The 25893-nt window shown below is 42.1% G+C and overlaps 4 protein-coding genes across 4 annotated transcripts in view; 1 reads left to right on the top strand and 3 right to left on the bottom strand.

Moving 5' to 3' along the window:
- Positions 1-2649: 2649 nt before the first annotated feature.
- On the bottom strand, positions 2650-10558 carry hsd11b1la (hydroxysteroid (11-beta) dehydrogenase 1-like a). Its single transcript, XM_083647746.1, has 6 exons — positions 10393-10558; positions 9189-9319; positions 8756-8959; positions 8279-8372; positions 6237-6402; positions 2650-4342 (listed from the first exon to the last, which is right to left on the bottom strand). Exons 1-6 carry the CDS (start codon positions 10475-10477, stop codon positions 4159-4161), a joined length of 864 nt encoding a protein of 287 aa, XP_083503872.1. The 5' UTR covers positions 10478-10558; the 3' UTR covers positions 2650-4158.
- A 343-nt stretch (positions 10559-10901) lies between these two features.
- On the top strand, positions 10902-14934 carry micos13 (mitochondrial contact site and cristae organizing system subunit 13). Its single transcript, XM_083648038.1, has 4 exons — positions 10902-11054; positions 11398-11554; positions 12083-12140; positions 12796-14934. Exons 1-4 carry the CDS (start codon positions 11026-11028, stop codon positions 12891-12893), a joined length of 342 nt encoding a protein of 113 aa, XP_083504164.1. The 5' UTR covers positions 10902-11025; the 3' UTR covers positions 12894-14934.
- On the bottom strand, positions 14389-23280 carry LOC310786759 (spindlin-1-like). Its single transcript, XM_083648037.1, has 5 exons — positions 23173-23280; positions 22378-22416; positions 21183-21430; positions 20109-20342; positions 14389-17489 (listed from the first exon to the last, which is right to left on the bottom strand). Exons 2-5 carry the CDS (start codon positions 22395-22397, stop codon positions 17284-17286), a joined length of 708 nt encoding a protein of 235 aa, XP_083504163.1. The 5' UTR covers positions 22398-22416; positions 23173-23280; the 3' UTR covers positions 14389-17283.
- A 956-nt stretch (positions 23281-24236) lies between these two features.
- LOC310787071 (mast cell protease 1A-like) overlaps positions 24237-25893 on the bottom strand; it is a 2142-nt gene continuing 485 nt past the window's right edge. Inside the window, exons 2-5 of the mRNA XM_083648409.1 lie at positions 25480-25651; positions 25160-25289; positions 24758-25012; positions 24237-24524 (exon numbers count right to left, since the gene is read on the bottom strand). Coding sequence (XP_083504535.1) covers positions 24372-24524; positions 24758-25012; positions 25160-25289; positions 25480-25651 — 710 coding nt within the window. The 3' untranslated portion in view covers positions 24237-24371. The remainder of the gene's footprint in view (positions 24525-24757; positions 25013-25159; positions 25290-25479; positions 25652-25893) is intronic.

Below are 25893 nucleotides of genomic sequence, written 5' to 3'. Positions count from 1 at the left end.
CGTTCTTGCTACGGTACTCTGTGTAACTGGTGAATGACGCTGGATGGAGATTTGTGGAGCAGTGTCCTCTGTGCTCACACACCCAGGGCATGCCGGGACCATAAATTGAGACTGGCGCATGACGGTTGAGCTGCACCATACTATTTCAATGGATGGGTGACTACTTATGGTCTGAGACACGACATTTCTGCTGCATCAGCAAAACTCGTGGAGCAAAATCTTAAACGGAGGACATATGCTATGTGAGAGGAAAAAAAGTTATAGAGAAATTTTACATGTCATTTGATTTTACTAATGTAGCACATACACAGATTGTCTTTCTTTATAGGTCGCCATTGGGATGCTTCACTGATACGCAATATCATGGATATTAAAAACAGAATTCAGCCTCCATTCTCAAACGTCTGTAATGCAGAGTTAAGTCCAGTTGGCCAAGCACACTCGCACCTTTTAAGTTTTATGTGTAGTGAGTAAAGCACTGAGTCTCAGCTTTGGTCTTGGCCTTGACTGTTGGCAGCCATGATGAAAAGGTTTGATCTTGATGTAAAACCTGAGCAAAATCTCCAAGACACAAGAAGCAATATGATGTGGAATGTAGTCTAGTTTCTAGTTTACACTGAATCAATATGATGTGGCATGTAGTCTAGTTTCTAGTTTACACTGAATCAATATGATGTGGCATGTAGTCTAGTTTCTAGTTTACACTGAAGCAATATGATGTGGAATGTAGTCTAGTTTCTAGTTTACACTGAAGCAATATGATGTGGAATGTAGTCTTGTTTCTAGTTTACACTGAAGCAATATGATGTGGCATGTAGTCTTGTTTCTAGTTTACACTGAAGCAATATGATGTGGAATGTAGTCTAGTTTCTAGTTTACACTGAAGCAATATGATGTGGAATGTAGTCTTGTTTCTAGTTTACACTGAAGCAATATGATGTGGAATGTAGTCTTGTTTCTAGTTTACACTGAAGCAATATGATGTGGAATGTAGTCTAGTTTCTAGTTTACACTGAAGCAATATGATGTGGAATGTAGTCTAGTTTCTAGTTTACACTGAAGCAATATGATGTGGAATGTAGTCTTGTTTCTAGTTTACACTGAATCAATATGATGTGGAATGTAGTCTAGTTTCTAGTTTACACTGAAGCAATATGATGTGGAATGTAGTCTAGTTTCTAGTTTACACTGAAGCAATATGATGTGGAATGTAGTCTTGTTTCTAGTTTACACTGAAGCAATATGATGTGGAATGTAGTCAAGTTTCTAGTTTACACTGAAGCAATATGATGTGGAATGTAGTCTTGTTTCTAGTTTACATTGAAGCAATATGATGTGGAATGTAGTCTAGTTTCTAGTTTACACTGAAGCAATATGATGTGGAATGTAGTCTTGTTTCTAGTTTACAATGATGTGGAATGTAGTCTAGTTTCTAGTTTACACTGAATCAATATGATGTGGAATGTAGTCTAGTTTCTAGTTTACACTGAATCAATATGATGTGGAATGTAGTCTAGTTTCTAGTTTACACTGAAGCAATATGATGTGGAATGTAGTCTAGTTTCTAGTTTGCAGCATTGCATGGAACAACCAAGAGTTGGACCAATAAATAAAATACCTTGTGGATGCATGAATAGGTTGGTGTGTGTGTGTGTGTGTGTGTGTGTGTTACGGTCAGTGTTCTAAGCATGTGTGAATGTTCCCCAGCCTGGTTTCCATGCTCGGTGGAGATGGAGATGCTAGAGGAGGGTGAGAGGATTTATTACCTAGCATTAGGAGCACTAATCTGTTGCAGGTGTTACTGGCTGTTCTCCCAGGCCATGCCTGCTCCCCTCTGCTCCCCTCCCCACGAGGCCCCACCAGATTTGTGTGTGTGTGATAGAAAGAGAGAAAAAGAGAGAGGGAGAGAGATAATTTCCATTGCATCTGCAGAGGGATTATACCATCTTCACAACCCTTCAAATCATGAAAAGAGTCCCCAGAGAAGCACAAAGACATCTATTTGAATGACTTCTCCCCATCAGTCATATCAATCAAAAGACTCACAGCCATTACCATGCAAGCTTGTATGTTAAAGCTTCACATTACAATTTCAAGGTCACTTAATTTTGCTATAGGGGTGTAGCGTATGTGCATTCAGGTGAAATTGCTCTTAAAAAGCTTCTTTTTTTTTTTTACTTTTCAATTGCATACTATTGTTTTTCACTGCTGGTATACAGAAGCGCTGTGCCAGCAGGGTACAACCTCAGGGCCGTATTATAATAGAGAAGACCACCATGATGGATTAGGCCCACCACTTCACAGGAGGCCCGCGGTGCCTTGGGGATGATGAACAAAGACACAAGGACCCCACAGAGAAAGGCCCCACTCTGCAGGAAGTCTGCAGCGCCTATACTGTGGCCAGCAGCGGCAAGGAGGGGAGACACTGCGAGTGAAGCCGAGAAGAATGGACATGGAGAGGAATCCAGTGCACAGGGCTGACGGAGAGCAAGGACCAAGGGAGAAGTGGAGGTGGGGGGTCTGATTCAAAAAGAAAACTTAGCATATTATGTCGATTTTGGAAAAATAACAAAAACTCATTAGCTGAAGTTCATCATTCAGTATATTCAAAATATTACATATAGATGGTCCAATCTGTGAATATAACACCATTTTGATTGATTGACAGATCAACTTTATTGATCCCCAAGGGGAAACTGAGGTAGCCAACCTGCTCACGAAACACATTCTGTCAACCAAGGACTTGAGGTACCTCCTGTTCTCTAAAAGAAGTATTATCTAATTATCTATTATCTTTTATTTTGTTCCGCATATAATTTTGTAAGAGTGGATGACACCCCCCAGAAACAGCAATATCTCATTTTGAAGCATACATTATACTGTAGGCTACTGTAAACAGTTTAACAGTAAGTGTTTTCAAACTTGCTTACTGTAGCACCATCAAAGACATCATGCTCACATATTTAGGATTGAGTAGGAAAGGGAATAGCAGCTAGTGCTACACTCGTTACGCTGGGTAAAAAAAAATTAGACGTCTTGGAAGCTATGGATCTGCTCCTAATGGAGGAATCTGACTTCATTACTTTGCCACTACTGCCCTCATGTGGACATTTACATTACTGTTCATAGCAGGGGACAAATGGGTTACAATTTAATAAGATTCTGTTACATTAGTGTTCAAATAAGTTAGATGTAACAGCATCTAAATTCTAAAACAATTAAATATGAAGCATTGTCATTTTGAACTGGTTGTCAAAAGGATTCCTGGATCCCTCGGGTCTTTTTACAGCATATATGAAATCATTTGAAGAGATCATTACAGATTTTGATTTACCCAACATTTTTTCTTCTTCAAATAAGGCACTTTGTGCAGTCTCTTTTGAGTGAGGATAAATTATGTTTAGAGGTGTCAGAGATTGAGATGATTTATGTTGGTCTCAAAGGCAAAATGTAGTATGGATGATTGGTCAATAATTTGTAATGGCATCTTTCTCAGCTGTACCCCTCGTACATGATTTCATAGAATCTACCTCACCCGTTTGCCTCCAGAAAATGTTCACAAACACTTCTAATTTGTGTTTTCAATGTAAAGCACATGGAGGCACTCTTATCAATACATTCTGGACCAGTGACAAGATCCAACGTTATTGGAAAGATGTTCACTCAACTATTGAAAACATGAAAGGAAAACAATGATGAGTTATGAGTTCGAGCCTGTATCTCTTTGACCCAGTTACGCTCTTTGACTAAGACAGAGTGTGTTCGTTAAATATACTATTGTTATGGTTTACTCCACAAGTACACTCTACAAGTATGTGGCTATCACAGGCCTCAATCGTTTTACTGTACCCCTGGAAAAACTGGCTTATGACTTCAAACATACTGTATTATGGAGGACATGGTCACGCTTGTGGTGGTACCTAGAGACTCTGACTGGACCCTGTATACCTGACCCTGCATATTCTGTGTATACTTTGGCTACTTAGCTGTGTATTATTATTATTAGTAGTAGTAGTATTAGTAGTAGTGGTAGTAGTACTAGTGCATTGCTCGTTCCCCTCCCCTTCCCCCCATTCACACATCACGCTTCACCCGCCCTGATTGGTTGAATTGCACAATGTAGAATGGAAAAGGATATGCAAAATGGATAAGGGGTTTTCATGGGTGGTAATTGTAGGTGTTCTGGATGATATGGTTTGTGATGAAGGGGAACCAGTCTTTGGTGAGATTGGCAATGTAGGTGAACCAGGGGTAGAAGAGCTCCTGCTGCCTTGTGGCTCCTGTAGCGATGATGTTCAAAGCTGCTTCTGTGGCAGGATAGGCTGGGATGTCAGTGATCCCCCTAGGACACAGAAAAACACTGCACTCAACTACTGTGGTAGAAAAAAAATAGTAGGGCTGCAAATCTGCAACTGATGATTATTTTCATTATAGACTAATCTACTGATTTTTTTGTTTATTAATTGATGAATCATTTAGTCAATTATAATGACAAAGTTCCCACAGCCCCAAGTGATTCTTCAAATTTCTTACTTAGTCTGACCAGCAGGCAAAAAAAAGTATTTCTTTTATAATGACTACTTCAGTGGCTGTTCGCCCTACTCCTTGGGTCCCCAGTGTAGCTTAGCTTGTTTAGTCAAAGTTGATTAATATTAACCAAATTGCACCAAATCCGACACTGCACTTCCTCATGTGCCCACCCGCCAAGTGTGAAGTCGATCGGACGAACGGTTGTCGAGATATGCGAAGGTCACACATATACAGAGATTCCTGGAATTAGTAGAGAGATCAAATATTTGATTGCTTTATGATTACTGGTTTAAAAGACGGTCATTAACAGGTCAGGTTGTTCTGACCTGGTAGAGTGGCAAGGTCAGGACAACCTGACCTGAAGCAGCCTGGCTTTAAACAGCACAAGCATCCTTTACAAGATCATTTCAAAACTGAAATCCGTGATAACTTATAAAAACATAATTGGAGTGAGTAACAAGCTTCTTTGATGTCTCCTGATAATTCTACATGAATATTTAGGCTTACACGCGTCTCTTAGAACAGATGTGTTGTGTCCCGCAATTTGCAAACGCTTCTGCCTACCCGTCTGTACTTAGTGGAGGGGAAAGTTGGTCAAAACGGCTGTAAGGCGGGACATCCGCTCACGGCGGGACATGCGCTAATTACTCCAATCACCTGCCACGGTTTTGTTTACATGTGTCGTAATTGGTCGAATATTGAACTTCCTTACAGTCTTCTCTGGCCGTTTGCGGGATATGCGCACACACACACACACACACACACACACACACACACACACACACACACACACACACTTGAATCGCAGAAGCAGTTTACGTCCATTGTTTATCCTGCTGCCAATCAAAGGTGTCTGTGCTCCTATTGCCTCCCTCTCGGTTTCTGTGTGTGATTGCTCTTCAGGCAGTTAACTGAGCAAGGCTCCAACAGTCAGAGCTCTGAAGCCCCACCCCGCTGTGATGGCGTTTATATCAAACAGCCCCGCTGCAGACACAGAGCTAGGCGGTTCACTGTTTATTCAAAGTTTATTAATATTGAACGTCACTATGTCCGAGTCGGGCACTTTTGCTACTATTGTCCTAACTCAGACACCTTTAGTTATTGTTACAAATGACCGTGTAATGTTTCCAACTAGTTTAATGGTGTAAAAGTCAAGTATAACTTCTTACCTTTCTAGCAATATATCGTTTTAATCATTTACTTTAGATTTGTCTTAACCAAAATCAGAAAAAGCACGCTATTGCAGGTAATTTAGTGGCGTTCTAGGCTTGTCCTGAATCGGACACTCCTCTCTTCAAGCTAACGCTACTAACTCAGTTAAGGCATTAAAAATCGATTTCTCAAGCACATCCTATGGCTTTCTCTCATCAAAGTAACTTTCCTAAAGTAACTGAACATTTAAATGTCTATGTATTCATATCAAATTCGACATGCAGATTCTTAGATATGTCTAAATTAATTCCATAACACGAGGTGGCGTTCACTGAAATGAAAAGTGTGTCAGACCGGATGTGTCCGACTCAGGATACAGTTTCACTATATAGAAACAACTAAAATACTAAATTCAGATAGATCATCAGTTTGCTGTAGCTGTAAGATAAACCCCTAATAGTGATTAAAAAAAAACTTTACAATTGGAGCTCACTGACTTGTCACAGGCTATTACAGGACCTTATTTGCATAATACTTTGTGTATTTGGACTCACTTGATTTTCTCCATAGCTGATTCAGTATCAATGAGCCCCAGTATGCATATAGAGACGGATGCATTGCTCTTCTTCATAGCCAGCTCATGCTGCAGGGAGCCGAAGAAGCCATTCAAGGCAAACTTTGTGGAGGTGTAAGGTGCCACAAAGGGACTGGCCATTTTACCTGAGAAGAGAAAGAACACATGTCAGAATACCATCAAATAAATTGTTTTCCAACACATTTTGTGCAAGGCAAACTTCTTTACCATAAAACACCCTTCCTTCCACCTTGTTTTGACTAATTGCTCTTGCAATAATTCCCAAGACAATGAGACTGGGCAGTACAGTACAGTACAGTACAGTACAGTACAGTACAGTACAGTACAGTTACAGTACAGTACTAGTACAGTTGTACGCATGCTTTGTGAAGCATCATGCAGCGCCAGCATCCAGAAGCATCAGTTCTTAGCAACATTAGATTTACCACAGTCAATATCACTGTGGAGAGTTGAATATTAAAAGACATTTAAGGACAACAAGGGACATGGCATATGTTTTATAGCTTGCTGGCAATAAGCAGAATTGTTCATCAACATCCCATCTGAATTCCTTCCTTATAAAAGTGAGCAAGTGGGCAATATCTGTCTGCCTGTTTCAATTTTTGTCCCACTGATGATGTCACAATGTCTACGACATCATCAGTGATGTCATCAGTGGCATTATTAACAGAAATCATTCACTGATGATGTCATAGGCATTGTGGCATCATCAGTGATGTCATAGGCATTGTGACATCATCAGTGACAGTGATGTCATCAGTGATGCGAAGTTGTGCAATTGTGCGCTGCACATGCCATAGAGCTGGCGATTGTGCGCTGCGCGCACATGCCAATAGAGCAGGTGAGGCCACGCAGCAGCTGAGCTGTGGGCGAGGCCACGCAGCAGCTGAGGCGAGCATAGGGTTTTGGCCCCGAAGGAGCCGATAATAATAATAATAATAATTCATTTATTTTGTATAGCGCTTTTCAAAAACTCAAAGACGCTTAATAGCCAGGAAAAATACAAACGGTGATAGGCAACAAGTAGAGGTAATAATATGAAAAACAAAAAACACAAGCAACAGGCAACAGAAACAGGCAACAGGCAACAGATACAGGCAACAGCTACAAATAACAGTGGCGGTTCAGGGCAAGGTTGTATGGAGAAGCAGAGGAGAGGAAGAGAACAGGAGGGAGGGGCAGGGGGGAGAGGGGGAAGGAGGGTGATGGTTTGGAGGAGGTGGTCAGGGGTAGGGGAGGTTGTAAGCTTGGGAGAACAGATAGGTTTTAAGTCGGGTTTTGAAAGTGGGGAGTGAGGGAGAGTCTCGGACGGTCTGGGGGAGGGCGTTCCAAAGTCGGGGTGCGGCGCGGGAGAAAGCACAGTCACCAAAGGTTTTGAGTCTGGATGGGGGGATGATGAGGGTGGCAGTAGAAGAGGATCAGAGTGTACGGGAGGGGCGATGGGGGATGAGGAGGTCAGTCAGGTAGGGGGGGGCTAGGCTGTGGAGGGCTTTGAAGGTGAGGAGGAGTAGTTTGAAGTCGATACGTTGAGCCAGTGGAGAGAGTGGAGGACAGGGGTGATGTGATTGCGGGACCGGGTGTGAGTGAGCAGGCGGGCGGCTGAGTTTTGATCCATCTGGAGTCTATGGAGGGAACGGGAGGTGATGCCGGTGAGGAGGGAGTTGCAATAGTCGAGGCGGGAGGAGATGAAGGCATGGATGAGGGATTGAGCAGCAGGGGGGGAGAGGCAGTGTCTGACTTTGGCGATATTGCGGAGATGGAAATATGAGGTTTTTACAACAGAGCTGACGTGGGGATTGAAGGAGAGGGTGGGGTCCAGGATGAAACCAAGGTTGCGAGCCAGGGGGAGGGGGTGATGGTGGAGTCGTCAATGGTGAGGGTGATGGGTCCGGTTTTATTGAGGGTGGATTTGGTGCCAATGAGGAGGAGTTCGGTTTTGTCGCTGTTGAGTTAGAGGAAGTTGTGGGTTAGCCAGATACCCTATTAGTGGTTCAAACCTACCTAAAAGTGAGGAGACGACCACCAGTGAACCTTTACTTTGCTCAAGTGAAGGCAAAGCTTTCCAAGCCATCTGAATATAGCTGAAGAAATTCACCTTTAAAAACAGACACACAGACACAGACACAGACACACACACACACACACACACACACACACACACACACACACACACACACACACACACACACACACACACACACACACACACACACACACACACACACACACAGAGGAACATTAAAAAGGATAGGACAAAATATATATAGATATCTACTGTATACATTTATTGTCTATTTTTCTCAAAATGTTTATTTTTTTCCTTGTGAAATATAAGAATAGTTTTCGGTCTCCTCCTCTGAATGAAACAGCCAGAAAAGGCAAAGTCACAGTAGGCTTTGCTTCATTTTAAGGTATCATGAACCAAAAAGGTTGAGTAGCACTGTGTTACAGTAATACTTAAACTACAAGCTGCATTACCTTCATCAGCCACCTGGTGTGATCCACATCTCCCCCCCACATGCTGAAGGGGCTGGGTCCGATGTGGTTGAGCACCAAGTAATCCAGCCCTCCCAGCTGGTCCAGAGCAAAACTCACCACTCTGTCTGGGTCGGACTCACTGGCCATGTCCGCTGATATGTACAGAGCTTTCTGGGCACCCAGACTCTGGCACTTCTCTGCCACCTATACACCAGGATTGGAAAGCATAGGTTAACGCAGTTACTTCTTTTCCCCTTGACCTCCCCCCCAAGTACATATTTAGCACATTTTAACAGTATTATATTATTTATTTAACATTATTTAATAATGTTATCATTTAAATCCTGTAGATGCTGAGTTTTGTTTATTTGTTTATTTAGACATTTTATTTCAGTGTGTGCTCTTGAGTGCATATGTTGTGAAGTTCACTGACCTGCTGTAGCACCTTCTCCCTCCTTGCTGTAATAACAATCTGGGCACCAAAGCGGGCGTAATGATATGCGATTTGTTCGCCGATACCTGTACTAGCTCCAGTCACCAGAACCCTGGCACCTTTCAGAGACTCTGAAACAATAAAGTAGTAATATAGGGTATAACATACAATAGGCTACATGAAATGCATACAACAGGAAGACACATTAATATACTGTAACCCCGCATTTTATTGATGACATTAAATAAGAGTTCCAACTAGTCTGCAACCGATATGGTTTTTGAATTGCCCCTATCAGGGGCTTTCAAAGTCTGACACTGCGCCCCCCCCCCCCCCCCCCCCCCCCTCATTTTGTGTTGAAAAGGCAATACAATAATGCATACACATAGGATAATAACACGCAGGATAAAGACCATGGCAGGTCGACACATTGCAGATACAGTTAAACTGTAAGTAAGACAAGATAACGGTCAGTGTCCACTTCATCGGTATGAAAATAGTTGAGATTATATGCCAGTCAAAGTCCTATCTATATCATACCATACATTACCTGTGGAAAATGAACTCTGTACAGTGTCCAATGTGACTGAATACAATGGGAAACTGACACATATGCCTACAGTGACAGCACCTTGAGCAATTTTCTGATATCTATACAGTATACCTCACTCAGAGCTGTTTGTATTTATTAACAGCTCAAAAAGCAAACATTACATGAGTTTCATTAGTCTTCATTATCTATGGGCCATTTCTCAGCTGTATATTTTGATGACACCACACGTTATTCATCTGGTTTCTAGCTTTTGGACTAACTATTCATAGCTGCAGTGATTTATTGTGGCAATACATAACATAATAGGAATTCTTACATTTAACTTGTAAGCTATTTTCCACGTTGAAGCACAATTGGGCTTGGGCTATCAATTAATAGCATTAGGCCTACATAATGGCATAACATCACCTGCAGGTCCATAACCACCAACTGCCATTGTTCTCATCTCTCTGCAATTTCTGTGGGCCTATGCCTGCGGTAGGAATCACCTAAACATAAAAAAGAAACTACCTAAATGTCAACAACTATAGTTGTAACTCTGCACACTCAACAACAGCGCAAAACGTCTTTCATATTGCAGGCAGTTGCCTTAGCCCTTAGCAGGAGCGCTTGGTGAATATAGCTAAGGGCTACCAGTTGCCTCAACCTTACCTGGATCGAAACTAGGTGCATTCCACTTGACAGCCAGGAAAGCAACGCCCACACCAGCTAGTATGAGTTTCGTGAAAGTTCTCATTTTGCAAATTTGCTTGTTAATTTTAAGCAATTATTTTTTGAGGACTGCCCATAGACTTCGGAATTATAGTTTTGCTGCAACTGTTATGTTTGGCAAAACTTGCAATATGAGGCAAGCAAGGATCGTTTACGTAACACGCCAACCCCGCCCCCCTCTCTCTCGCTCTCTCTAGTTTAGAAGAGCCTGGTGACGCGAGGTTAAGGTTTATTGAGGCAGGCAGCTAGTTTATCCAAAATAAATAGCAAACGTATAGCAGTTCTGTTTTCTTGGTATGATTAATATGTCTGTTCGTTGAAAGTCTTTCGTTTTTTTTTTTATTACGTTTTGATTAAATGAACGAAATGCAAAAACTACACGAATCAGCAGCTCTGAAATCGTTCATTTGGACGTAACGTAACTTTATTGACACACCCTTAGTGCACAGGATTGTCCTTCATGTAGCGTTAGTTCTGCTGGCTAGCTGGGGTAGAACCTTCTTTCTTTGCACAGTAGTCATAACAGCATTCACGGCAAACTAACGTAGAATAAATATTTAAACCACGGCGATCATGGCGGCAAAGATTTTGCCTGTAGTGAAGTGAGTATTTCTTTATTCAGCTATAATACGTTTCGCATTACGTAGCTAACCAGCAGACTAGCTAACGAATGCTATCAATTTATATTATGTTTATGTATGGCGACCCTTGGCATTTTTTTGTATTTGTTTTTATTTTCTTGTATTTATTTGCGTATGATTATCAGTTGTGTATTTTTGTGTTGTAATTGTGCATTTATACTTATAAATAAAAGCTAACGAATGCTATCTGTCAGTCAGGCTCATACTGTAGGTCAGGCTGAGCGCTTCCCAGCTGCTCTTTGACAGCTAGCGCTAGGTACAGCAGTGAGTATTAGCTTGAGTGCCTCTGTTCTTTCTATTCCAGATTGGCCACCAAGGTGACCATTGCAGGAGGAGCTGTGTATGTTGCCTATGACTCAGGACTGCTGGGGGCCAGTGAGCAGGGCTCAGAGGTGCTGGCCAAGGCCAAGGCTGCAATACCACCGGCGATGCAAGAATGGATGAAATATTTTGGCCTGGAGGTAGAGAACACAATTCAACCTTAGTGCGGTGCAAAACAATACTGCACATGTATCAAGGCAATACATGTGTCTCCATCTTTGTCCTAGCTATTGGAAGATGCAGACACAGTGTGATGTGTCCATTACAACATGCTCTTCCCATAAACAATATTAATAGTATATATCACACCACACACCATTGTGGATGTATGCCCACTCTGGTATATGTGACTCAAACCCCATTCTTGTCCGCTAAGCTCAGAATTCAAACTCAATTGAGTACACACCCTTCCATCATTTTTCCAATAATAGATCAAGATGATACAGTGTACACTTCTAGGTAGTTCCTTCAGAAAAATCTTAGAATAAATCTCTGGGAAATCACTATATAATGTGCCTAGTACCATGGATCAGAAAGATAAAAACATGTCACTAATCTCAGTTGAGGTTGTTTTGAAGGGTCTTGAGATCGAATGTGATTTATATTGCATATATGAATGGCTCACATCACTGGCTGTTTTCAAACTAACTGATCATCCTTCTTCTTAGGCTCAGCTTCCAACTATGCCAAAGATTGAATTCTCTCCCGTTCAGTCATGGAATTCTGGTAAGAACTGGATGATAAGTATTTGATTTCTTTTTTTTAAGGGGAGGGGGGAAGCATAGTCACGTGACTGTTATCATGAGTTTGTGGTATGGAGTGCATACAGCATTGGAAATGCAGTTATATAGTTCACTAGTTAGATGCTGACTGTAATCTCTTCATGAGTAGGTTATTTTCACAGGGTATCCGTGGGGTCTTGAAAAGTATTAAAAGTTGATAAATCAATTAAGGCCCTTAAAGTCTTATTCGCCATTTGATGAGGTATTACATTTTGTAGCTATTGTGCTGATTGTGTTAAATGAGCATATGATATCATCTCATATTGATCGCAGACCCCTGAATTGAAGCAATATTATATCATGGCAGACTTTGTGATATTGGCAAATATCGTATTGTTGTTTAAGGAATCTATATATTGTATCATGATGAAAATTGTGATTTACACGCCTATCGCCAATGTGACAAAAGTGGCTTTGACTGAGGTCTTGAAAAAGGGTCTTAAAAGGTATTGAATTTAACTTCAGGATTCCTGCATACCCTGTTTCAGTGTTTCATAGTAATCATAATCATGAGGAGTCATTTGATTATAATATTCCTGCTCATAATGATCAAAGGTAATCAAATGTCTTATGTCTTCTTTTTTTAAATTTTATTCTAGGAGTGCGGTCATCAATTTCAACTCTTTCAGAGGGTCCAAGAAAAGCGGGTGAATACACAAATCAGGGTTTGCAGTATCTGAAAGATCTCACCAAGTGAACATGAACACCATGGAGCAACCTGACATTTCTGAATCTTTTATGGCTCTTGGATGGGTCTCAGCAGTCACGATCCAAATTTCAGAAATGGCCTCACTTCTTCAAACATTGAAACCCCTCACAGGGAAGAAGAAACACCCTACATCAAATCATTTGGCTGATCTGATGAATAATGATGATGTAAATATAAAGGACATTAGTCACAGTTTAGAAAACTACCAGTTTTAGAACAATGTTTTGTGTTGACAGCTCCTGAAGGATATATTTGCACACTACATGATTGTGAAATTGTTTGGAGCTATACATAACATGTATTGAAGAAAGCAAAATAACTGGTAGTGGACATATAACAGTGTCATGCATTTTGTGTATAGTCAATTATTTATTTCAACACCATGTCTAATATACTTTATTTTGCTCCCTTTTGACATTGACCCAAGTCCCCCTCATGCCATCCAAATCCTGTGTTTTATAAAGAATGTCTGTTGTATATATTCAATTTCACCATTTATGGCAATGTAATACAAACATGTCAACAATATGTCAAGTCTTTGGTGTCATTTGTTCAACTGAGTAAGGGTATTTGGGGAAAAGGAAATTGCCTTGTTTCTTTCAGTTATTAAAGTTGGACTACTGTATGCAGGCAGCCACATGAAATTAGTTATTTCAACAGTAGGATTCCAGTGTGCTCTTCAGGATTTATCATCTTGCTGATTTTGTTTTACCTTTTTGTAATGCGAGCGGTGTCTCTGACCTGCACTGTCCATCAATTGCATTTGAGATCCAGAGCAAAAAAATGTGCAAAAATCTTTATTACCCATGACAGAACAATGACACAAATTGCCTGTGGATGCTGCTACAACTTCAGAATAGTAAGAAGTGATTGAATGGGTGAAGGAGAGTGCAGTCATTTGAATTCCACTCTACTCAACATAGAAACCACACCACGGCGCCACTGGTGGTGATGCACCCCAAAATAAGTATGGAGTACTCGTTTTTTTGCCACCTTGTCAAATTAAAGTGTTTTGTTTTAACATGGGTTGAACAAACAGTCCTGATTGGGCCAGACATTTTCACTCTTCCACTGCCAAAATAACAGACTTGAAAGCCTCGTCACTTCAAGTAAGGCATGCAAATTGCTGACAGCCAGATAATAGAAAAGCATGAAAATCACAGTTTACCTACCAATCAACTAGTTTACTGTGGGATACACTGAATGGCTTGAAGGCTGAGGAGTGAAACCTATTCCTGGAACTAGGATGTAATGACAAATTTGGGATGAAATCACATACTGTAGGCATAGATCTCAAGTCTGTTAGAGACAAAGTTAAGACAATTTACTTAACTGTCTTGACAAACTGGTCTCTGTCATGTCGTATCTTTGCGATGTACTGTATACCTTTTGTATCTTTGTATGTGGACATTGTCTTTTTACTAAAAGCTGGTGGTGTTTTAATGAAATATTCACATAAATGAGGGTAATAATCACAACGGGCAACATTACAATACACTTTACACAAATTGTACAGATTAAATACTGTATGCTGAATGTATTATAACAAATAACTGTGTTATAAGTTTTCTTCATGCGTGTACTGTAACTTAAAGCATAATCTGCCACATTTGCTCATAAGCAAAAAGCATGTTGGGGAAACAATGTAGCGTACCACAACCTAAACATATAAACTTTATACAATATAGAATCAAGTGCTTCCCACAACATCACCGACAATGAGATTATACAACCAATGACTAAGCATGTTATATTTCAAGAACATGTTCATACTGCATTAACAGCAAAACATTGCACATATCCTCTAATATAAACTGATGGTTGCACAACTTTCTCAAGGTGTCGGTGTCAAAATTTTTGTTAGAGCATCTAACTTTTCAATGAATAACAAAGACCAAATAGTGGCCTTCATAAGCTATGTTAGGTAATAGGAGCGCAAATAGCAGATATATACAATATTGCAAAATGATAAGCCTGAAGGCACTTTATGATTTGTGTGGGATCCAATTTGTATGAAATTTAGCAAACTACTAGCCTGGTAAACCAGCCGGTCACGTGAACTCACATTTCATTTCGTTCTACCATGTGAGTTCACGTGACCGGCTGGTTTATCAGGCTAGCAAACTACCCCTTCATTACAAGACAAAGGAAGTGATGTTCCTTGTGCTATTAAACTACGGTGAGTGCCTGTGTGGAAATCTGTCTTCGAAGGATAGGGGCCTGGCATTCATGGCATAATTACCTGTTATGTAGCCTATCCATACAGTCACGGATGCTGTAATACTAAATATGGTGAAACAAGGGGTCAGATGAGAATAACTCATCTAAATAAAGTCTGATGTACAAGGGCCACATTCAGGCAATGTTTCAATCCTGCTTCAATTTATCCCTTCTAATACTAACCCCTGGTTCGATATCATGTTTAGATAACTAGATACATACATGTCTTCACCTGCCCATTCACACTAGATCAGTAATTGCCTCTAAGCAAGGCCACTATGTAAAACACGACAATGTGGTTTATGTGTGGCACTGTTCTTCACTTAGACCGGTGCAACCAGTTGTAAGATGTCTACTTTGTAGAACTGTAAATAGGGAATAATTAGGGATGATTTTACACATTAATCAATAAAATGAGCTGCACAGTAACAAACCCACATATTTCGGATATTGTGATATTAACTCATTGAGTGCCAATGACGTCTAAAGTCGTCAATTCAAATAGTAACGTAGAGTGCCAATGACGTCTAAAGTCGTCAATTGCGTTTTTTGACGGTGGGACGTGGATCAAAGCCTGATGCATCTCCTGTAAAAATATGGGGGATGTTGAAGGTGTATAAGCTATTTTACGGACCCATTAGGTGGCGACAGTGCTCTCCAGATTAGAGAAAGGTGAGGAAAAACAGCAGAAGAAGCCGTGATGAAACGGAAACCGATGCATGCTGGAGCCAGAGCCGTATAGATTGCTCTGGCTGGAGCTAACGTTAGCTGCGAACAGCAGCCAATCCGCTCCCACAACTGAGCCCCTCTGTCTCTGCTGCATAGTTTCTCCACACGATTAGCCGCCAGAAAAGGAGCACCCGACACCGAAAAGCCAAACCATTCTCAGCAGTCCGGTTTGGCTTTTCGGTGTCACGCTGGGAGCCGGCGCACAAAAATGGCGGAGCGCTCCGAAAATAGACGCTGGGTGCGTGTTAGGCTGTGTGTTAGTGTGGGGATGAGTTTCTCCCAGCTCCGGCATGCAGGCTGTGTGTTAGTGTGGGGGTGAGTTTCTCCCAGCTCCAGCATGCAAACTGTGTGTTAGTGTGGGGATGAGTTTATCCCAGCTCCAGCATGCAGAGATTCGTCGCCTGACGCAGGTAGCAGAGATTCGAGCAGAGCCACCAGAGACACTCCCACGGAGGAGGAGTTTGCAGTTGAGGGGGGTGGGGCACGCAGGGCACCACACAACTACACCACGTCACTACATCAGAAAATATTAGCTTCAGAGTCAGTGATGTGCTTGAAATGCTTCATTTCACAAAAGGCTCATTATCTCAGCTTCTAGTTTGAAACGTCTGTTTTTGGTGAAACCAACCTATCTTCTACTGCTGATAACTAAAGAACGGAAAATGATATCAATAAACTTTTTTTTGCTGATGATACAAGAGAGTCTCATCGTTCTTTGGGCGTGTTCAGTGTTTACATAGTAATATCACACAATATTCTGTGGGCCTTGAGAAATCACTGAAAACGCTCTGAAAGGGCTGGCACTGGGAGCATCCGTTTTCCAGAAGTGGCTGGCACTCAATGAGTTAAGGGGCAATGTAGCACTTCACATTGAAGCTGTAGTCTTTACTAGTCCTCAAAAGGTTAGACTAGTCTATTAAGGATGTATTCATCAGTGTATCATCCTTATCGGTCATTGAGATGGTTCAAAGGAAAAATGTCTTTAAGAAAAGCTAGTTTGGGCAGCACTGTTCAAAACACTTCACTACAGTTTGGGATGTCATCAACGCAGTCGCTGTAAATAAGGACAGATTCGTGAGTATCTCAGGGACAACAATGCAAATGCATGAACTCAACTTTGTAGCTGCTGGGCAGAAGCACTCCTGGACTGTCAAAACTGAAACTAGTAAGCAGAGCGGCAGCAACCAAACAAGTTGAATAAGAGATACACCTCTCGCATGTACAGAGGTGCTTTCCTTCCCTCTAATGTCCTAGCATAGCGATGCTACAGTTCTGCTGTGCACACCAACAATGATTACACTTCTTTTTTTCTGAACAACAAAGCATATTATCTGTTAAACCCTGCCAAGGCTCTGAATGGGAGATGATACTGAATGAGAAGTAAGCAGATGGTGGTGGGCAGGAGGGCGAGATCAAGTGTCCATCATCTCTAGGTGGTTTTGACCAGGTCATAGACGTGGATGTGAAAGTCATCATCGTATTTGATGTAGTAGACAGAGGGCTTGGCGGGGACCTGGTAGATGACCAGGCCTGTTCTCTTCACATTCTTGTCAGTAACATACTCCACCTGTTTGCCCACCAGACTCTCCGTCTCTTCTCCTGGCTTCCTGTCTGCAGGCAACAGGTGCTTGTTTTCTGAGGAGAAAGGAAGAGAGGGGGGAAAAGAGGATCATTTTCACATTACGATTACAGTTCAATTTGAGATTTTTTTTTATTGTCTTGTGTCGTTTAGAGTATTTACCATTATTTGGTACCCTTAAAAGGTAAATATTACGCCAAATTTAAAATCATTCCTGGCGTCCGGCTAGTGTAGTGGTAGATTCCCTGCCTAGCAACACGAGGGTCGTAGGTTCGCGCCCCCGTGTTACCTCCGGCTTGGTCGGGCGCCCATACAGGCACGATTGGCTGTCTGCGGGTGGGAAGCCAGATTAAGGGTATGTGTCCTGGTAGCTGCACTAGTGCCTCCTCTGGTCGGTCGCGGCACCTGTTCGGGGCCGAAGGGAATTGGTGGGAATAGCGTGATCCTCCCACGCGCTAGGTCCTGTGAGTGAAGCTCCCCGCTGTCAGGTGAAAAGAAGCGGCTGGCAACTGCACATGTGTCGGAGGAAGCATGGTGCTAGTCTACAGCTCTCCCCAGATCGGCAGAGGGGATGGAGCAGCGGCCGGGGCAGCAGGGGGAAATTGGCCAAGTACAATTGGGGATAAAACGGGGGGTTATTAAAAAAAAAGGTTAAAATCATTCCTCCAATCTTGGGCGGTTATGTTGTTATTTGTGAAGATGACCCAATGTTTCCAAAAGAATCCAGAAAAGTAAGACTCTAATCTGTGTTGTCATCCACTGACAATTTCTGCAGCTTCTGACAATGGAACATTGAGTTTGTTGACACATGAACTTTAACACCTAAATGTGCTTCAAAGAACTGCTGATGGCAAAATGTACCCAGAAAAATAAAAGCCGGGACTGTCACAGCATTCACAAAAGCACCCATCTTATTCATTCACAGCATTCATATTGATACAGCATTATGGAGAACAGTTCTTGCACATTTCCAGGCCTAAACCTCTATGATTTTAATTTGTTTTCTCATAACTTCCATACCTTTTCAGATCTGAAAATTAAGAAAATCCTTTTCCATACTTTTGCACAGGTCAGGAACACTGTCTGTCTCATGTCTCAGTTAAGTTTTTAATCTGGAAATGCTGAATATTATCATGAACACAAAGCTTAACTCATTGAGTGCCAATGACGACAGTTGTCGTCAATTCGAATACTAACGTAGAGTGCCAAAGACGACGATTGTCGTCAATTGCCTTTTTTGATGGTGGGACGTGGATCAAAGCCGTATGTATGTCCTGTACAAATATTGTAGCTATTGAAGCTGTATAACCTATTTTACGGACTCATCAGGTGGCGACAGTGCTCTCCAGATTAGAGAAATGTCCGAAATATAGCCTGAAAAAGCCCCCTGATCAAAGAGAAAGCGCTCATGCTGCAGCCCAGAGCCATGTAGATTGCTCTGGCTGCAACTGACGGTGCCTGGCAACAGCAGTCAATCCGCGCACACAACTGAGCTCCTCTGCCTCTGTCTGTCTGTCTGCATAGTTTCTTCACACGATTAGCCGCCAGAAAGGCAGCACCCGATGCCGAAGTGCCAACCCTTTCCCTGCAGTCCGGCAGCGCGACAAGGAAATGCTCCTTGTCGCGCTGCCTGGGAGGCGGCGCACAAAAAGCACTCCGAAAATAGATGCTGGGTGCGTGAGGCTGTGTGTTACTAGTGTGGGGAGGAGTTTGTAGCTGAGGGGGGGAGAGGGAGGTGGGGCACCCAGGGCAGCACACAACTACACCACGTCACTACATCAGAAAATATTAGCTAGAGTCAGTGAATGTGCTTGAAATGCTGCATTTCACAAAAGGCTGAATATCTCAGCTTCTAGATAGAAATGCCTGTATTTGCTGTTTTTGACCTATCTTCTCCGGCTGATAACTAAAGAACGGAAAATGGTATCAATAAACTTTTTTTTGCTGATGATACAATAGAGTCTCCTTGTTCTTTTTGCGTGTTCGGTGTTTACATAGTAATATCACACAATATTCTGTGGGCCTCGAGAAATCACTGAAAACGCTCTGAAACTCTGGCACTGGGAGCGTCCGTTCTCCAAAAGTGGCTGGCACTCAATGAGTTAATTAACTCAATCTCCTCATAAGTAGGATTAGGGACAGAAATATTCGAATATCCTGAAATCAGAAGGAGCTATTTGTGTGTATTTAAACACATACTCATATACAGTACTGTCGCTTGATGAAGTGATTAGAGTCTTGGCTCTCATATCTAGCTGTGAGAAACATTTTCATCTGTGAGCAACATTTTTAGCTGTGTGACAAACATTTTCATGTACATAACTTATCTAATCTCTCCAATAGACACTGCCTGACTTAATTCTGCTTATGGTGCATTTTCACTATAAAGTGATATTTCACTTAAAAGGATGATATTAGGCTAGTAGGATATTTATTTTTTCTCCACACAAAATGCATAGGTGTGTAGTATGGACTCAAAGAGTTATGGTAGTGTCTGTCAGGATTCTCTGTGTCTATTATTTTGCAAGAAGTAATCTTGTCTGTTAGCGAAAGAGTCAACCCATCTTGTGATCAGTCTTGATCTTGTCCAATACGCCTTAAGCTAAGATGATGAAAAACAATGCCATAACGTTTTGTGAACTATGAAGCTTTGTTAGTATGCTCATTGTCAATACCTGCTTCAGGCAGAATCCTCAGATCCCCATCAGCATAGTCATCCCACAGCTGGTACATATAAAGCACTGGGTCCTTCTCATAAGTGATATAATACCAGTTGGTCATAATTGGAGCTCTGGAGAGCACCATGCCCCTCCACTCATTCTTCTCCCCATCCTCCTTTTCAAAGAGATGCTCCACCGCTTTGCCCACCAGCTCCTCAGCCCCATGAGGTATCTTGAGCTTGTTGTTTACTGCGAAGACACAGAAAGGCAAATATGAATGTGAAAATAATTATGGACGTAAGAGATTTGCATCACTTGTGCCCTCTGATCAATGCCAGCCTGCATTGGCACACCTTTTTGGTATAAAGAGTGTGTGCTGTGCATGTTTGTGATCTAACCAAACTGTTGCAAAAAAACTTAAAGGAGAACTTCACCAAAAAACAATACTGATTTATTTTGCACTTGATCTCTCACACATATCCAAAAACAATAAACATTTTTGCAGACGTTCATTTAGTTTGACAGTTATTAAGAGTTGATTTGAGTTAAAGCCCCAATAAGCATTTTTTTCACCTTAATATAACAGCTTTTTAGTCATTGGAGATGGTACAGTCAGTGACTTATAACAGAGAGAATGTCGCCTCTATTGGTCACACACCGCCCTCCAAACGCCTCTCCTGGGACTAAGCAATTTCATGCCTGCGTCCCGGTGGCAGCCTGGAGGCACATACTGCACATGCGCTGTACAGCTGAAGCGCTGTGTTCAGTAAAACAAGGAAGTAACTCGGTGCGGATTTGCTACGAAAATGATGTTTCACGTAACTATCACGTGGTGAGTACCCGATGTCACAACATGTACATAGAGCTTTCTCGCGCTGTTTTGTTGACTTTGAACGGCGATATATCGATACCGATGCTATTGCATGTAATTTGTGCATGAATGACATACTCTACCTACCTACCCCTATTGGTCAGCCGCGACTGTATACGCACCGCACCAATGTAGCAAACAAAATTCCACTTGTGTGCATGTACCTGCCGAAAATCAATCTGAATCTGAGAAGGGAAGATGAGCTACTACTCACTCACCAACTTTTTCTGTAAGGACTTGTAGGTTTGACACCCTCTCATCCTTGAACAGCTCAATGCCGTAGACGCAGTCGAAGCCGTCATACTTGACCATGAAGAGAGAAGGGTTCACGTTGAGCCTGTCGAGCACCGTGCCCTTCCATTTGCTCTGGTTCCCCTTCTCACGCCAGTTGTGCTGAATACGGACTCCCAGAATGCAGTTGGGGTCAGGGGTTACTGTGTCACTCAGTTCCCCGCTACTCCGCTTTCTGGTGAGACAGGATGGATGGATGTACTGTATGTATAACAGCTGTAACAGCTTAATCAAAACAATTTTATTTTATTTTACTGATGTGATGTTACTGCTATGTTACTGTAGGCTGAATTAAGGCCTCCTCAAATAAATTAGGTCTGTTGGCAATGGCAACTTTATCATCATTCCATCCAAATTCATGAGTATTTTTAAATGCACACAGCTAATCAAATGATCATGCAAACAGATGTTTTGTCATACTTTAGTTTCTAGCAATAGGTGAAGCAATACTTAGTCAGGGTTCCCACACCTGCTTCATCAAATTCAAGGACTTTTCAAGGCCGAATTCCCAAAATTCAAGGACCCAACACGTCACGGCATAGACCTGGATCAAGGTTAATTACTGTTACAACATTGAGAAATGTTATGAGAAGTAGCAGGCTTTACAAAAGCGCTCACAGCCAACAATTAAAAAGACAGAGGCTTGAGTGTGTGAACACTTCTCAAATGTGCTGTGTTAGTTGCCATTGCAAATGACAGAAATCCACTGACTGCAACACTTGTTAGAAAATATTTTGCTTTCACTTAGTGAGAGCTGGAGGCGGAGCGAAATTTGACGGAGGCCGCCACCTCGTACTTCTCTAATATGCAGGAAAAAAGTAAAAACCCTAAATTCAAGCACTTTAAATGACCCATGTCTATATTCAAAAACTTTTAATGCCTTGATTTTTATTTTTCAAATTTCAAGGACCCGTGGGAACCCTGCTTAGTCTACTTTAATATCTCATTACAAAACAAAGTCACAACTCCAATATTGGACCTGACAATGAAATGTGGTGTACCTGGCTTAACCACGTCTCCATGTAGCTAGATGCAACATGTTGGCTTTAATGTCATATACCGGTACAAACACCAGCAAACATGGCATCATATGATGACATATGGCTACATGTTTCTACATACCTGCCCCTTTTCTTGGACATGCCTCCAGAAATTCAAAGGCTAATGAGTGAGAGAAAGAGAGGGCAATGTTCAATTAATATGTGAGTGAGTATGCAAGCTGCCAATGGACATACTACACTACAGCATAAGAAAGGCCTGTACCCAGTTGAAACGCTAGCTTACTTGAAGAGAGGCTGTAGCCTACACACACAGCAGGGACTGACAACCGCAGCAGCCAATGGTTTAGCATGATGGAATAACTTCCTGGTTATTTTCTTGAACTACGTTACACAGCCATGGAGGTCACTGTTTGCAATGCACAATCTTCTGAAGCAACACAGTGTAGTCTGGCTCCGCTACATGCCATAACATGATATATTTACCCCATTTTTGATCGCACAAGCATAATAGGGTTATAATTAAAGAGCCAATAAGACAGATGGTCTGTGTCACAACTTCAAGAGAATACGTCAGCCATCACTGTATCTGGGAAAATTACAGTATGTAACGTTAGCCCCGGCTAGATTTGTCGCACCTATTGTCTACATGCTGTGACACACTATGGCGAGGCAAACCGTAGACACTCGGCTAGTTACCGTACCTGTCCTGGACTAAAGCCAACACACCTACACTAGTGTTGGATGGCAATAGGCTATCAATAATTCTAGTCTGTCCAAGCTCTACCCCAATGCAGATGTTGAGGAAAGTACAAGAGGCTAACGTTATATCCGGTTTTCAGTGTCCCCGACGCTAACAAACAAAACCACCAACTGGGTATTAACAGCGCTATGCTTTCTCATACGAACATTTTTTTACCTTTACGCAGATTTCATATCAGTAATGTTCAGTTCGTCTGGCAGAGAAATGTAGCCACAGAGCCACACACAACCCGCCCAAGCAAACCTCGCGAAACCTGTGGAAAATGGGAGGACGGAAAAAAAACTACACTTCCCAAAGAGCCTTTGGTTACGATTACTGCAGACGAGGGCATGAACATGCGCGAAGAACGGTGGGAATTGGTGTCTCAATTACGATGACTGGACTTTTCACGAGCCCGCACGAGCCACATGCATGTTACTGGTGACTGGTGGTAATGCTGCCTTTGAGTGTTGTCGGAAATGCCGTAATTACGGCTTTAGGTCACAGGAACCATACAGGAACGACCAAATTGTACTGTAAAACGGTGTAAAGGTAAAAACAAAAACGAGAATAATGCCAAAATTCCCTTAATGTACGATAATTTGATCATTTTGTGACACAGTTGTAGTCAATATACCAATATGGATCATATGTCTAGTCTGTCTGCACCTAACTTAAAATGGAAAGTTGAACATTGTGTTGTGACTTTAAAAATGAGATGTAAATGATCATCATCATCATCATTGAAATTGCCTAAAGGCTCATTTATACTCAATTTCCATACGAGTTGGTATCATGTTAAGCAATACATCCAGCAGTGGGCAGTAGAGAGTCAAATGTGTGAGTGTGTATGTGGTTCTGCTGCTATGTAGAGTATAATCGGGCCTTAAGTGGACGGGCGGTGTTAGTGATTTGTGACATCATCAGTGATGTCATACAACTGCTAGTGGTTCTCAGAATTTAATTTCCCATGTGTTGCAATTCATAATCAAATCTGTGTGTGTGTGTGTGTGTGTGTGTGTGTGTGTGTGTGTGTGTGTGTGTGTGTGTGTGTGTGTGTGTGTGTGTGTGTGTGTGTGTGTGTGTGTGTGAGTGAGTGAGTGAGAGTGAGAGTGAGTGAGTGAGTGAGTGAAGGGGGATGTGGGGATTGGACTGTGAGCTTTGAACCATTCGTTACTTGTTATTTCGAGACGCATGGGGTGGATTTCTCAACTACCTCCTCTGAGGAACACACACACAAACACAGGTCAAAAGTTTATTATGAATTGCAACACATGAAGGCAGCTTTGCAGTAATGAGCACAGTAAATGCACTGTATATTTTGAAGCATTTAATCTGTTACTGTATTAAGATCAATCTAATTCAATATAATTGCCCTAATTGCTGTTCAGCACGTTTCTGATCCATCCCCTGAAGGAGGATGTGCGCATGTAGACGTCTGGGGTCTTGGGGTTGCCACATCGCCGCCCAGAGAAAGAGACCACACCTGCTGAGGTTCCATTGCACACCAACGGGCCGCCTGAATCCCCCTTGAAAAGATAACACACACAGGCAAAGCAGGTGCACTTTGTTAAGAACTGAGATTTTTCATATGGGGGCAGTACTAATGGCCAAATGCCAAAGCACAATAAGATGTAGTGAACTGCACCATTGAGCACCTAGATTATTTTTTTGTAATTAACTTTCAACAAGTAGATTCTAGATTTTATTAACAATATTGGTGTATAGGTTTAATCAGTGGCTGGCCAGTGGGTTGTCATACCGAGCAGAAGCCTTGCTGCTGGCGGTCTCCAATAGCACAAATCATGGACCCGGTGATGGGAACCTGTCCCCATCTGCGACGACAGTTCCGCAGTGACAGCAGGTTGACTTTGACCTCCTGCAGCTTGTCTGGTATGGTGTTGTTGTCCCCGATGTCCCCCCAGCCAGCTGTGCTGCAGTTACTGGATATCCTCAGCTTGCCCCGCATCAGAGGGATCAGCTGCACTGCCCTGGTCAGGTTGGCCCTGCGGTCCAGCTGACAGACAGAGAGAGGGTGATGGTAGAAATAGAGAAGATGTTCACTAGGTGTACGATGTTTGTGGTGTGAGATTTTAGTGTCGTCCTAACCAGCTTGTTTAGGGTTCTGTAGCAATGATATAGTGGTTCTACCAACAATCTGTACCTTTAGCAGCATGACATCATTTCGATGTCCATCGTAGCGGGGATGTGGGATGGACTGGATAGCAGTGAACTGCTGTTTTGTAGCCTCTGTAGCTGACAGGGAAACAGCCCCAAGCACAACTGTATACTGCCTAGAAAACAGTAGAAAACAGAAAACATTTTCTCCCTCTCTCTCTCTCAGCATCTCAGATCCCCAGACACACTGAGGGAGATTGTTAACAGCTTTAACCTTTTCACATTATGTTAATTCTTCAGTCATCTGATACCGTCAGGTTGTTGTTATTATCATGTTATTACTGAGAAAACAGGTGGAAATCTCACCCACGTATCCGACAGTGTGCTGCTGTGAGCACAAAGTCCTCTCTCACCAGTACGCCCCCACAGGCGTTCTGGCCTTGGCTTTGCAAGGAGGCCATGTAGGGGCGGGAGTTGGGGGCGGCCTCTGTGCCTCCAACTATACCCACCCGGGCCCGCTGCTGGTACCCATCAACCCCTAGAAACACAAATATATCTGAGATTATTTGCTCAGTCAACCCACTTATTGTAAGTTTGTGGTAATCGGTTTCAGATGCTTGCTTGATTGATTGATTGATTGATTGATTGAAATAAATTCTTTATTGATAATTAAAATACAAGTGGCCTCAGAGAAGCCCCAGATTCAAAACACAATAAAGCCCAAAAGCTTATTTCCATTGTGGTCTTTTTGCTACTGACTTTGTAGAGTTTACAATAGGA

Source organism: Poromitra crassiceps, assembly GCF_964638095.1.
Source record: "Poromitra crassiceps genome assembly, chromosome: 12".
Lineage (NCBI taxonomy): Eukaryota > Metazoa > Chordata > Actinopteri > Beryciformes > Melamphaidae > Poromitra > Poromitra crassiceps.
This window is presented reverse-complemented; position numbering and strand designations above follow the sequence as displayed.